At 39.9% G+C, this 15,157-nt stretch overlaps 1 protein-coding gene across 1 annotated transcript in view; it reads left to right on the top strand.

The window, feature by feature from the left end:
• cep55l (centrosomal protein 55 like) overlaps nt 1-15,157 on the top strand; it is a 41,949-nt gene that overhangs the window by 13,799 nt on the left and 12,993 nt on the right. Inside the window, exons 3-6 of the mRNA XM_068052618.1 lie at nt 4,721-4,774; nt 6,499-6,625; nt 7,907-8,220; nt 13,194-13,265. Coding sequence (XP_067908719.1) covers nt 4,721-4,774; nt 6,499-6,625; nt 7,907-8,220; nt 13,194-13,265 — 567 coding nt within the window. The remainder of the gene's footprint in view (nt 1-4,720; nt 4,775-6,498; nt 6,626-7,906; nt 8,221-13,193; nt 13,266-15,157) is intronic.

Here is a 15,157-nt window from a genome sequence, read left to right as displayed (position 1 = left end):
AGGTTACCAAAACTTTATTCAGTTCTTTGGGTGGAGTCTGGCCACGTCTTAACAGTACAACCTTTCCTCTCTAGGTTTGTATCCCTCTGGTGATGCAACAAAATGCCTTTACTGCAGCTAAACACTGGTGACATTTCACAGATTTATTCATTATAACCCATAGACTTAACATATTCTGTGTACCACTGTTTCAAAGCATCCTTTTGTTTTGGTTCATTACTTCCATACCTATTATACATATCTACAATGAATTGCATATATGCTTCTTTAGTCTATTTACCTAAAGATCAAAATTCTTCTCATCTGTTGCTTTGTTCATTTGTCCTGCCTGATGGTTCTCATTTATTGCTGCCCTGTGTTTTCTGCTTTTAAACCAGTTTTCTATTCAGCACCATACTCTGCCCACCCCTCAATTCTATGAGTCTTAACTTTTGGCAAGATACATCAGTAATTAGTTATGTCAAGTGCAGTTTCCACAGTTGCTGTGTCAATAAATCTTAGAAAAACGCCACTTCAGATAGGCAGTGCCTCCCTTTGCTGAACCAATCCTAACAGTCCTTTTAACAAGTTACTTTTCCAAGTGTTCACTCACAAGGCATATTCGATCAGTTCAAAGATTTTCCCTAATTCAGTTACGAAACTTACTTACCCATATCTGTTAGACACAGGAAAAAATCCTCATACTGGTGTTAGTGTTAAATTGTATTATTTCAAGGACAGCGTAGTCTGCCGTCCGTACTTTTCGTGTTCTATTATCCCAAATCTCCACATGGATACACACAAGGGGCAGTAGGATAGTTGGGTAACTAATGGTCCAACGATCTGCTGTGAAAGTACTTTTGTGATGTCGTTGGCTCAGTTGGTAATGCTCATGGGCAGTTCTTCTGGTGTTCTGACCAAAGTTATGCATCCAGCACTAAAACAGATTAATGGGTCATTTTATCTCATTTGCTGTATGCAAGTTGGCTGCCATGTTTGAGCAAATAACAGTGACTGCACTTGCAAAAGTAAGTTGTTGGCAATGAAGTGCTTTGAGACATCCTGGGCGTATGAAAGCTATATTAATAATAGACTCTTAGGGGCCATTCGGCCCATCGTGCCTGTGCCGGCTCTTATATTTCCATTGTTTGTATCAACCGCAATCTCTGGATGCTCAACTTCATGTTAATGTATATCAAAAAAAGCAATGGTCCTAATACCAACCCCTCGTGGTCACCACTATGCTTCTCTCCAGTCTGAAAAACAGCCAGTCACCATCACTCTCTTTTTGTCTCCACACTACCACTGCTCTTTTAATCCCATGGGCTTCAATTTTGCTAACTAGTCTATTCAATGCCTTTTGAAAGTCCGTGTACACATGAACCATACTACCCTCATCAACCTTCTTTGTTACTTCAAAGAACTTAACCAAATTAGGCAAACACTATTTGCCTTTTACAAATCCATGCAGGCTGTCATTTCTTAGTCCATGTTTTTCCAAGGGACTTTTTTTTTTGCTATCATTGTCTCTCAAAATCCCACCACAGACATTCTGCTGACTGCAAGCTTCCCCCAGAAAGTAAACAACTAAAACACTAAGATAACTCTTGGAGCCCTGCTAAGTGAATCTTAGTGCAGATTTGAGAATAGAACTGTAGATTTAGAATTTGATTCATGTGCTCAATGTAAAGTTTTAGTTTTTTCTTTGTTTAGTATAATCAACTTTATATAGATAGAAATTATCCTTTTAAATACATAGGCTGGTATATGCTGAAAAAATAATGGCCTGTGAAATGAGCACAATTTGCTGAATGTGCAAATTGACCAGCAACTTGTTGCAGGGAAGAGATAACCCCTGAACTGTGCATCGGCACAAGTTACTGAAGGGTTTGTGTTGCTTCACCATTGGCTTCATGGAAACAGCATCTCGCTCTTAATCTCCCCACGAGTTGCATAGATTTTCTGCATTTGCTCACCAGTTGCCCATTAAACTTGCCACAGGAAGTTAAATCTAGTAATTAATAGTGCATGTACCCTTTTAATGAATGATTGCAACCAATTTCTCTGACCCAGAAAGTGAACAATTAAGTGTGATGTCTCATTCCTTCCGGCCGTGAATAATTGGAGATCTTAAACTTTAAATTTTTTTACTTTTTTAACATTTTTTTCTCCTCTCTCCTGGACCCCCCCCCCCCCCCCCCAAATTGAATCTATCTTCCCCACCCCTTTCCCTTTCTGTATTTTATTTGACATTGAATTCATCCACTTTTTCAGTCTCAATCATTACTTCTCAATTATTTCTCAATCATTAAAGCTCATTGATTAAGGCACTGTTGGTCCTGTTGTTCAGAGTTCCGGATGTCTTGTTGCCCTTGCCACGCCGTTATCAGTCATAGTCATAAGAGCCATTGCGGCTCAAGGAAGCCGTTTGGTCGGCTCTCGAGCAATCCACTAAGTTCCATTTCTCTACTCTATCCCCTTAGCCCTTCAAGTTTATTTCCCTCAAGTGTCCATCCAGTTTCCTTTCGAAATCATTTACATCTCCACTTCTACCTGCCTCATAGGCAGCAAGTTCCACTAACTCTTTTTTTAAAAGAGTTCTTCCTCATATTCCCCCTTGCATTTCTTGCCCAAAACCTTCAATCTGTGCCCCCTAATCCTTCTGCCATCATGGGAACAGCTTTCTTTGTCTACGATTTCTAAACTTGTCATAAATCTTGCACACCTGTATCAAATCTCCCCTCGACATCCTTTGTTCCAAGGAGAACAACCCCAGCTTCTCCAACCTAACCTTGTAACTAAATTCCCACATCCCTGGAACCTTTATGGTAAATCTCCACTACACCCTCTTGAGGGCCCTAACATCCTTCCTAAAACGTGGTCACCAGAACTGGATGCAGTACTTGTTATGGCCTAACCAGAGTTTTATGAAGATTCAGCATAACTTGCCTGCTTTTGTACTGTATACTATTTTTGAATCCCAAGATCCCATTTGCTTGGCTAACTACTCTCCCAATATGCCCTCCTACCTTCAAAGATCAATGCACATGAACCCTCAGGTCCCTCTCTCCCTGCACATTCTTTAGAACTGTGCCATTAAGTCTGTATTGCTTCTCCCTATTCCTTCTGCCAAAGTGCATCACCTCACACTTGTCTGTATTAAATTCCATGTGCCACTTGTCTGCCTTTTTTGCTAGCCTATCTAAAAACAACCATTTACCACATCTCACTGTTTTCAGATTCTCCTATTCAGTGAGCTTCAATTTTGTTAACCAGCCTTTAATGTGGTACTTTGTTTACATGAATTTTAAGAAAGCGTTTGACGATATCCATTGCATTCCCCTCATCAATCTTCTGTAACTTCATCAAAAAATTAAATCAGTCAAACACAGTCTGCCTTTTACAAATCTGTGCTGTCTCACCTTAATTAACTCAAATCTTTCCAAGTGCTTGTTAATCCTTTCCTTGATTATTGTTTCTAAAGCCTTATCCACCATTGACATTAAACTGTTTGGCCTATAGTTACGAGGAATCTCTTTCCAACCTTTCTTGAATAAAGGTGCCATATTTGCCACTCCAATCCTCTGGCACATCCCCTGCATCTAGCAAAGACTGCAAGATTTAGGGCAAGGCCTTCCGCTATCTTCACTTCCCCCAGCCACCACCACCACCCCCCCCCCCCCCCCCCCCCCAATTCCTGTCGCAACTTGGGATGCAAGCCATTTGGACCAGGTGACTTGTCCACTCTAAGCATAGCCAGCCTTTCCAGTGCATCTGCCTATGAATTTTCACCACATCCATTACCTCTACCATCTCTGCTTCTAATATTTTGTCAGCATCCTCTTCCTTAGTAAATACCAATACAAAGTGCTCATTACGTAAATTAAAATACTGCAAATGCTGGAAATCTGAAATATAAACAAGAAATGCTGCAAGTACTCAGCAGGTCTGGCAGCATCTGTGGAGAGAGAAGCAGAGTGAACGTTTCAGGTCAGTGACCCTTCATCAGAACTGCTAATTAAGCATCCTAACCTTGCTCGGCGCCTCTAAGCATGTAACACCACCTTTGTCCCTAATAGACCCCACTGTCTTACTACCTACACGCTGTTAGATTTTTGGGCTCCCTTTTATGTTAACTGCCATTCTATTCTCATATTCTCTCTGCCAGTTTTCATCTTCACTTTCACTCTTAACTTGTTGTATTTAGCTTGGTTCTTGAAGAATTCACCTGATGGCCATCATGCACCCTCTTTTTTTTTAAGTTTCATCATACTTTCTATCTTTCTCGTCATCCAAGGAGTTCTGGCTTTTGTTCCCCGACCTTTTGCCCTTGTCGGCATGTACCTAGCCTGTAACTGAAACATCTTTGAAGATCGCCCTTTGTTCCGTTAGCGTTTTGCAACTTATAAGGCAAACACATTTTGAGCTGAAGGGTGCAGGGCAAAAACCTATCTAACTGTGCACATCACAAGATGCACAGTGCCAGCAAATTTCAACCCATAGTTTTTGACTGTTTCCAATGAGTTTTGTCAAATCTCCCTCATCAAGGTTATTTATCTGAAATTATGTCTGGCAGGTGCATCAAATAGAGAAGAAACGAAATGAAGTATCATTATTAATTTTTGAAGAGGTGCTGATAGATTTCACGTCATCATGTTCTCACTTTAAACTTTTGCTGTAGTTTTGTTTGTTTTTGTTGTGGCCTCAATTAATACAATAACTGTGTTTTCATTTCTTTTAGAGTCAAAGTGGATCATCACATGAAATTGGAACACTCCAGGCTCAACTAAAAGATGTAAGTACTTTGGTCATATTGATACAGAACAATATAAAATACTACTTGGGCTGTTGGTTGTATTGCTGTGAAAATAAATTGAAAAATGAGATGAATGGAAGATTGGGTAAAGCTTGTAAGTGGTGCAAAAACAAATTATTGGTATATTATGAAAATAAGTTAAATATAGTACCCACCAGTTAACAGTCCACGTTTAAAATGGGAAGCCTCTTATTGTCCAAAAAGCGATAACCATTATCCATTTGCATTGACTGGATATCAAAGTTGCCAGTTATAGTGTCTCAAGTGCTCCATTTATTATGAGCTGAAATGGCTATATTAAGGAATAATTTAATGGAAAACAAAAATTGGAAAAAGAGAAAACAAATTGATGAATTTCAGAAAATTCCTGAAGATTTCCTCTTCTAAGGCACCCAGAAGAAAATTTTTCATTAGTTTCAGCATCTGCCCCCCTGTAGAAATTATTCGGAAGTCCAATAGATTCTCCAGCCATCCCACATTTCTTTCATGCGCCTGAGGAGAGACCACGAACATCCATTGCCTGCGTCCTGAAGGTCACAGAAACTTTAGCTGCATGTGTTAGTGGATTGGGAAGTACTGTGCTTTCTTACTACTGTCAAAATTGCTGTGTCTCACCACTTTCCCTCTTTTTTGTTTTAAAATAAATTATTTGTTTCATTAACAGACAGAATTGCCACAGCTCCCTACCATATCGCCATTACTCAAAGTTTATGTGCCTGCTATAATTGGTGGTGACTGCACTGATAGAAGAGATCATGCTTCTTTGTGGCTGGATAAGTGTGAAAGATAAAGCTGTTTAATGACTGGTTACAGCAGCATTTAAGTTCTCCACTAGATGTCACCAAAGGATATCACAAATTGTTTTATACAAACTGTAGCTGGTCTTATCCAATTATTTGTAGTGTTGAATGGTACAGCTTTTGTTGTATGGTGTGGTAAAAGAGGAAGTGCAAGATGACTGAAAACTTTTCATATAAATGCAAGTGACTTTCTAGGCTCTCTTGGCAAGATGTCTTTAAATGGCCAATTAAATTACTATTTGGTTACAAAATATTAATCCTTCCCATCACAGTTTATATATTTTCACAGCTTGTTAAGCTTTATTTCCCTAACCTAAGGCAGGTATGTTCCCTGTTCTTCTTTGGTAAGCTATCTTTCCCTGAGACAGCAGGTATGCACCCTGTTCCCATCCGTATATTCCAAATGACAGCTGGGTGTTGTGTGAAGTGGCTTAAATGTGTCCATTCTTCAGTTCTCAGCTCCGAGGCTTCACTTGCTTCTTCCACTTGTCTGACTCATACAACTAAGAGAATCTAAACATTCTTGATGTGGAGTGGCATCTCACACCCAGTCAGCTTGTTTGGCTTCATAACATTAATAGATATTGAAAAATTCTACTGCTTGACACAGCAGTTGTTGATCACATAACAAATATTTGTGACTGGGACCTAAAACAACAAATGTAGAAAAATCTTGACCATGTACATGTCAGCCTCAAAGAGAAATGAAGTACTGTTTTCAGTTGGATCTTGTCTTTCAAGTATTAACATCTGGATTTCTTTTTTTTTAAAGATTTCCAGTATTTGCAGTTTTCTTATTTAAACCCAAAGTCCTCTATGAGTATGCATGTTTTTTGTAACTTAATAAAATGCATATGGTTAGCTAGTAATGCGTGCCATAAATAACTGCTTTTCATTTTCTAGGCCCTTGAGAAAAACCAGCAGTGGCTGGTTTACGACCAGCAACGGGAGGTCTACGTCAGGGGGCTGCTGACTCGGATATTTCAACTGGAGCAACAAAATAGTCAATGTTGTGACTCGAAAGCAGAAAGTATGGAGCTGCATCATTCCTAAATACAAATAAAGTAACCATGTGTAACAACACACAACTTCTTCAATGCATCTTTGTAATGTGCATGCAAGATAGGGTATTTTCTGTTCATTTCAAGTTAGGTGCTGGTAACATTGTAAGTCGTGTATTGTATTTTAAGGCCTGTACAAGAAGGCTGGTTTATCTTCGGGGCCTAAATTTGACTAGCTTTTTCTGTTTCATATGGCACTTTTTTCTTCAAAGGAAAATGTGACCTGCAACATCTTATTCAAAGAAAATTTACAGCCTTGTAAATACCAAGTAATACATAACTCCCCATGAATAACAAGACGATAAGCCAATAGATTTGGGACGGCCAGTACAAATCACTGAGCTTTCTAATCTGTGATTTTGAGGCATCTTAATCACTTGACATGTATTACTGCCCCATTATTTACTGTGAAGTATAACTTGATTCATTGTCCTCTACGTTTATACTAGGTCCATTGTCAAAAAGATCTTTTAAATGCTTTGCTTGTAATGTGTGTTCTCTTGCTCTTGCTGTTTTTTAAAAACATTTTTATTTTCGAGTTACAGCACTGAAACAGGCCCTTCGGCCCACCGAGTCTGTGCCGACCAACAACCACCCATTTATACTAACCCTACAGTAATCCCATATTCCCTACCACCTACCTACACTAGGGGCAATTTTTATAATGGTCAATTTACCTATCAACCTGCAAGTCTTTGGCTGTGGGAGGAAACCGGAGCACCCGGCGAAAAACCCACGTGGTCACAGGGAGAACTTGCAAACTCCGCACAGGCAGTACCCAGAATTGAACCCAGGTCCCTGGAGCTGTGAGGCTGCGGTGCTAACCACTGTGCCGCCGATTCTTAACCAGAATCTTACTCGCTCTTAAAACTTGGCTTCAAGTGCTCTGCCTTAGTTATCATTCTGCCATTAAAGTAGTCTCACATTTCAGTAAGAACCTTTGGTATCATCATCTTCATGAATTTGTTGTTTTCTTTATAGCCATGTCTCTAATATTGTCACTGATCTGAAGGTTTGGGATTAATTTGTCTTGCTATATACCTGTAATCATCTGAACTAATTCCAGTCTCCCCTTAAGTATGTGTTTTTTGCATAACTTGCAGCATATTCCTTCAAGTATTTATCTAGGGATAAATGTATTATAGGAGTGGTGGCTATTTTGGTACCTGTGGCGATTATATGAACCTTGTTCTTAAAGTTTCTTTCTCATGTACCTCAGTCTCAAATTACATGTTTTGATGTTCATGCAGATCAACTACTGGAAGATAAACAGAAATACTATGACCAACTTCTGTTATCTGCTAAAAAAGATTTTGAAGCAGAGCATGAAATTGCAGAGAGACTTAAATCAGAGCTTTCTGATATGAAAAAGCATTATGAAGAGAAGAGCATGGAAATCAGTGCCTTAAATATCAAACTACAGGCAGAACAAGGCTGCAGGAAATGGAAAGCTGATGAAAATAAATGCTCAGCTGAAAAAATACGGAAACTTCAAACAGAGTTGGAAAACTTAAAAACTCAATATGAAGAGGAGAAAAGAAGATCAGCTGAGCTATTGTATCAGGTAAAAAATTCAATTGATTTATTTTTGAAGATGTACCGTCAATGTTTTTGCTATACGTATACTATTAAAACTGGTATGAACCAGTACTATTTTTAGAGAGGAGTGCACAGTATGGAGTGGTACTGTCTATGCACACCTCTAACATGGGTTGACAATTGCATTCCCTAGAGTATTGCTCTTGAACCATTGAGCATGCAACCCATCACTACTGGCATTCTCTAACAGCTGGATGTATATTTTATGGGTGGGTGTGGGGAGGATGCATGTGTCTTTAGTACATACAAACTCCGTATAAATGTGACTAATTTCTCATAGGCTGAAAATAGTGAAAAACCAAGCAATGAGAATATTTTCCTAAAATTAGCTCTCTTCAATCCTTTGCTACCAATTTGATTTCTTAAGGCCAGTTTGTGGTGCGCAATGCATGGTGGATTGTGGGATGGGTCTCCACCAATGTGGGCTCTTTTGTACTGTAGTTGGCGCACACTGATAGTGGTGCAAAACATCTGGGGGCCAATATTCCACCAAATTATTTAGGCATTAAAGAGATGGTCAAGATCAGATCTTGAGCTGATATGCCATTTTAGCCTGCATTTAACGCAAGAATGCAATCTTGGTAATGGAGTTGAAATGAGCAGTAGGAGTGGGTGTCTAGAGGCTTGTTAAGCAGATGAATACCACTTAAAGTGCCTGCTAGTGTTCGTTAAAGAGGCATTTTGGTGGCCAACTAATGCCCCCTCCTAACAGCAACCAGCTGCTTATGAGTAAACACAGCACTGACATCAATTTCAAATGCTACTTAAAGGAATACTTTCTATTTCATGGTCATTGTTCCTGGAACTGTAAAGTGGACTTCTGAAACACATTGGGGACTTTCTGGGACACATTGTCAAGACTTCACTAACATTCAAGCAACATTTTATTCCACAACTTCTGTGAGGATTTTACCTTTTTTAAAAAAAAACAGTAAATGCAATGCTACTACACCTTACTGGACACCTTTTTGTAGGAGCCACCTGATCATGAACAGCACGTCCCCCTTGCTCTGGATAAGGAATGGGAGGAGAACAGGAGGCCAGGAAGAATGGCAGCAACTGCTACAGGAGAGAAGGACAGGAGGACAAGGTAGTGTCCTGTCCTTACCACCCTCCCTGCCCCGTTCAGGACATCCCTTCTCCTCCTGGACCTTCTCCACCAGGATCTCCTGTGCCACTGTGCGCCAGCCAGAGCACTCAACACCTTCAGTGGAAATGGGTGCAAGGAACCCACAAATACTAGTCATGAAAGTTGCATCTGATCAACATTTGAGTGTTAAACCTGCAGGCGAGTTGAAATTATAGTAATCAGCAATTGGGGACAAAGCTGTGTGCTAAATCCAAACTTTCAAACAGTCACATCTTTTTAGCACTGCACCCATTGAGTGCCTGTTTTCAGCCATTGGCTCAAATACTCTCCAGGATCTTTAAGCAATGGACACTCAGCTTAACAAGTCAGTTTCTTTTTCATTAATTCTAACTACCCAGCTTGCTATGCTCTCACACCTCATTTCTGCAGAAATGCCTCTTGAACACATTTTTACTGTTCAGTGTTGCAACATATTCTACAGTTTGGTTAACCTTTTGTTGAAAATTTCCTCCGACTTGCTTTCTTAATATCTTCGTTTCGGTGTTTGAACCCTTCATCACAGTTGAAGCTAGGAACTTCTTGTGGCGCATGACGCTTTCAGAATGATTCTTCTAATTTCACAAGTAAGGACAGCTGAATGCTGTTGAAATGCACCACTGCACCTACCACTAGAGAACTAGTAATTTACAAAACACTGAGTAATCTTGCTATCAAAAATGATTGCTCTACATTAAAGATGCAATTTAGCATCACATTCAATTGCCTTACTGCATCAAATTAAACTGTAGTATGGTATGCCGATACAGTGCAGTCCTGTCACTGAACTACAGCTGATTATAGCATTTGCATTTCTACTATATTAAGCAGAATTAACAAATTTAGCAGGAAATCAAAAAAAAATTAGGATAGTTATGCTAATTTTCTGTCTGTTTTTGAAATATGTTCTTAAGCTATCAGTAATTGTTATAAAGTCATAGAGAGATACAGCACTGAAACAAACCCTTCGGCCCACCGGGTCTGTGCTGACCAACAACCACCCATTTATACTAATCCTACGTTTAATCCCATATTCCCCACCACATCCCCACCTTCCCTCAATTCTCCTACCACTTATCTACACTAGGGGCAATTTACAATGGCCAACTTACCTATCAACCTGCAAGTCTTTGGCTGTGGGAGGAAACCGGAGCACCCGGCGGAACCCCACGCAGTCACAGGGAAAACTTGCAAACACTGCACACGCAGTACCCAGAACTGAACCCGGGTCGCTGGAGCTGTGAGGCTGCGGTGCTAACCACTGTGCCGCCTGTTGAAATATACTTCTTGCCAGTAGAAAGCTGGCAATCGTCCATTGATGGCCTTCTCTCTGAAGAAATGCTTCCTCGTATCTAATGGATGTGGTATGTATGGATATATAGTCCTTTGGTCTTAGATTCCTGAGTGAGAGGAACATTGAAGCATAAATAGAGCGGTACGAAGTTGTGCATTGTTTGGAAGATCAGCTAAGAGAGGTGGTCCAGAAAGATCATAAAATAGATTTAGAGGCTGTGGTGCATAAATGTATGAGCCTATTGTCATGCAGACCCCACCTGCCAAGAATGAGGCATATTCATTTTGTCATATGAACATTGATTTTAAACTGTTATTGGAATGAAGAAAGGACTTGTTAAACAGATCAGCCGTGGCTGTAAATAACATTTACATACTAACAGTGTTTGCGGAGACAAAGGACCATTCCCTGACGCATTCAACCCACAATGTACTTTGGTCACCAGACGTTGAAGGTGAGGAAGCTCACATTCCAGGATGACTGCTAAGATGGCCGAATCCACAAACCGATGTGGTCAAACCAACTAGTCATATGACTAACCTGCTGGGCAATCTTAGTTTTTTTGAATTGTACAGATAGTTTGAGAGAGAGACTGTTTGTTTACTCCTGGAATGAGAAGACCCCTCCTGTCTACTCCCATCTCTTGCTCACAAGCCTCTGGACCCACTGAGGCCACGTGAACCTTGAGAGAAAAGTCTCCTACATCGAACCATGTTTAAGAAGAATGCTGGGCCCCAACGCAAAGCAAGACCTACCTACAATCGAGGACTCTACAGCGAGCTCAAAGAACAATAACCAACACCATCTTCAGATATTGCCTCAAACTTTTCCACTTTATTTTTCTTCTCTTTTCTGTCTGTACCTGCATGCGTGTATCGCGGATGCATTCTAGCGTGGGCACGTCACTTATCTGTAGGCCTTAACTCAATTAGAGTTTAATAAAGTTCAACCTTTCTTCCTTAAACCTAAGAAAACCTGTTTGGCTGGTTTCTTTTGCCTTACAATTGGAAAGCGGTGAACAAGGATTCATCAAGGGGAGCTAAAAACAGTGTTTAAAATTAAACCCTGTTACGGTAAGATCAGGTGAAGGCTGAGAGGAAGCCCTAGACCCTTTTCTCACCAGGTCGTAACACTATTAACATTTAAATGTGACACGTATTTAGTTAATAGGAAGCACCTCTAGTCCTATTTGTTATGATCCTGTAGTTTTTCAAGAAAAATGCGGTGTGCCTTTAAGGCTGGAAAGGGAGCAGTACTGCTTTAAAGCAGCAAGCTCTTAAAAAAAAAAAAGTCAAAGAATGCATTCTCATTGCCAGGATACAGCCATTCAGGATCCGAGTTCGAGATATATTAATATAATTTTGAACTGGCTTATAGTGGAAACAGACTGCTCTAACTCAGACAAGACATCTCTTGTTAACACTTGAAAGGAGAGCACTCAGACCATTTAAACTGAAGGAAGAGAATTTAGTTGTGTTTGTTCACTCTCAAAATTCTTTAAAGGCAAGCCAAAGCAGAGATCTCTGAGAAATTAAACTGAAGGAAGGGAAGTTAGACTGTGACCATCTTTTATCCCTCAAAATTTCTAAAGCCAAATTGATTCATTAAAAAGTGTTTGCAAGTTGTTAATTGTTGAACTTCATCGCTGGAGAAGGAAAGCATCAATTTGAACTTCTGAATTAGACTATGGACTGTTCTACTGTTGAACTTTTTTCCCCCATCGGATGGCTGTGAGGACTTCAAGCAACCTTGGACTGTTCCACATCTGGCAGGAGTGTAAATCTGCAAGGACTCTAATTTTTTTCTATTTTAAATGTTGTTTAGATCTTATTGTTTAAGAATTTAGTTTTTCTAATTAAACAGTTAATTTGTTGATTTAAAGACACCTGGTTTGGTTAGCCACATTCCGGGGGGGGGAGTGGGGGGGAGGTGGTTAATGGTACAATTTGGCTGGATCTTTCTTTAATTTGTAAAGTTTTAAAATGATATGTTCGGCAATCTGTGGAGGGACGGGATTGAATTAACAGTGCGTTTCTACCGCCACTATCAGAATCGTATATTTTGACTGGGGGCTTTGACTGGAGTTGGTCGTAACATATTATTTCTGATATCTTCAGATATTTTGCATTTAATCCTTTAAAAACCTCAACTGTATCTTCTATGAGTTTACATTTTTTTTGAAGTGGATAACCCTAATAGAACTATTAATGTCCTCGTCAAGATGGTTAATAAATAGTAAATGGCCCAGCACCAAACCATGAGAAACGTGGCTTATCACCAAGCCATGGTTTGTGATTTTCCTTTGGCCACCTTCTATTTACAGAACTTCAGCCAAAAGCCTTAAAAAGCAACAATACTGTTGTGGAGACAATCTGCAGATCTAAAATATTTTCAGTTGCTTCTTGGATATCTTCTACTTGAATCCAGTATAGATGTATGTTTTAAGACTACTTTAAACTGAAATTTCAGTTTAAAGATCAACCATTTAACATAAGTTGTATTTTTAATGTTTTTATAGCTGCAGCTCCTTCAAAAGTCGTCTATAAACCAGCAAGAAGAACAGACAAGAAATAGAATGATGGAGCAACAGGTATGCTAATGAACAGTGCTAGTTTTAGCGCAAATATACTGAGGTTTGATCCACTGAATGCATTTATAAAATCTCTTCAAGTCTGAAATGTTTATCAACCGTTTCCATATTTGGAGTATTGAACTATTCTGTAACTTTAGTTTGTTCTACATTTTTTCCCCCTATTGTATCAACTTGCGATTTGACACCAATCAAACTCCCTAGTGTTGCAAATTCTCGACTGATTTAGGGGTTAGTAGACAAATGGATATTATTGACTTGTATAACATCTGTATTAACAAATATTGATGGATCCTCCTAAATTCAATTAAAAAGAGATTTCAGAGAAATAAAGTAATAAATTTAAGTTGCTCAACAGCAGCTGAACCGTCTACTCAAGTTTGACCACGCCTTGGCTATAATGAAGACCAAGGGGTGAAATGTCTATAAGCTGGACGGGTTGCAATTCAACGGGGCTGGGTCCTATATTGTGGGGAGCTTGTCTAATGCCGTTGTGGGGTGGTTTAAGCTCGCTTGACAGGGAGATGGGAACCTGAGCATAGATTCAGAAGTGAGAAGCAAAGTTGGACATGGAAAGCAGAAAATTAGTAAGAAAATATGGCAGGCAGAGGCAACAAAGGCTAGGAAATAGACAGCAACAGAGTTATTCAGTGTTATATACTTTGAGGTAATGACTCTAGTGAATAAGGTAGATGAGCTGAGGGCACAGATGAACACTTGGAAGTGTATCATAGCTACCAGGGACATGGCTGAAAGAAGGGCAGGAATAGCAGCTCAATATTCCCAGTTACCAGGTTTTTAGACAGGATAGAGAGAGGAATAAAAAGGAGGAAGGGTTACAATATTGGTTAAAGAAACAATCACCGCTGTGGAGAGGGATGATATGCTAGAAGGAGCATCAAATGAGGCCCTATTACTTGAACGGAGAGCAAAAAAGGGGCAATCACGCTGTTGGGACTATACATATGAACATATGAATTAGGAACAGAAGTGGGCCATTCAGCCCCTCGAGCCTGTTCCGCCCCATTCAATAAGATCATGGCTGATATGTTACTGTTTCAAATTCCATAATCCCAGTTACTCCAATAATCTTAGGTTCTGGTTAGGCAAGGGAATCAATCTACCTCCGCCTTAAAAAATATTCAAAGACTCTGCCTCCACCACCTTCTGAGGCAAAGTGTTCCAAAGTCGCACAACCCTCAAAAAAATTCTTCTCATCTCTGCCCTAAAAGGGTGACCCCTAATTTTAAAACATTGCCCCATAGTTCTGGACTCGCCCACAAGAGGAAACATCCTCTCCACATCCACTTTGTCAAGACTGAAGTTTATAAGATCCTGAACAATCAAGTCTCCCTTCACTCTTCCAAACTCCAGTGAAAACAAGCCCAGTCTGTCCAACCTTTCCTCATAAGACAACCCGCTCGTTCCAGGTATCAATCTAGTAAACCTCTGAATCACCTCCTATACTATAGACTTCCAAACGTTCACAGGGAGATGGAGGAGCAATTTGTAGGCAAATTGCTGAGAAGTGCAGAAACAATAGGGCAGTAATAAGGATTTTGACTATCGCAACATTAGCTGGTATAAAATCAGTGTGAAAGGTATAGAGATCACAGAATTCTTGAAATGCATTCATGAGCATTTTTTTTTTTTAGCCTGTATGCAGCAAGCCCAACAAGAGAAGGGGCAGTCTGGGGCCGGGGCAGTGGTGGCGGGGGGAAATGCTGGGTAAGTAGAAGGCTAAGAGAGGGAGTTACTTTTGGTTGTAGTGATTTTAATTGTTAGATTTAGCTCTGTTATGGAAATGAATTAAGACCAAGAGCAAAAGTTTTAAATTGAGGAAAGGCCAATTTTACACAGATGTGATTTGGCAAAAGTGGACTGCAACCAGC

This window comes from Heterodontus francisci, chromosome 20, assembly GCF_036365525.1.
Source record: "Heterodontus francisci isolate sHetFra1 chromosome 20, sHetFra1.hap1, whole genome shotgun sequence".
Classification (NCBI taxonomy): domain Eukaryota; kingdom Metazoa; phylum Chordata; class Chondrichthyes; order Heterodontiformes; family Heterodontidae; genus Heterodontus; species Heterodontus francisci.
This window is presented reverse-complemented; position numbering and strand designations above follow the sequence as displayed.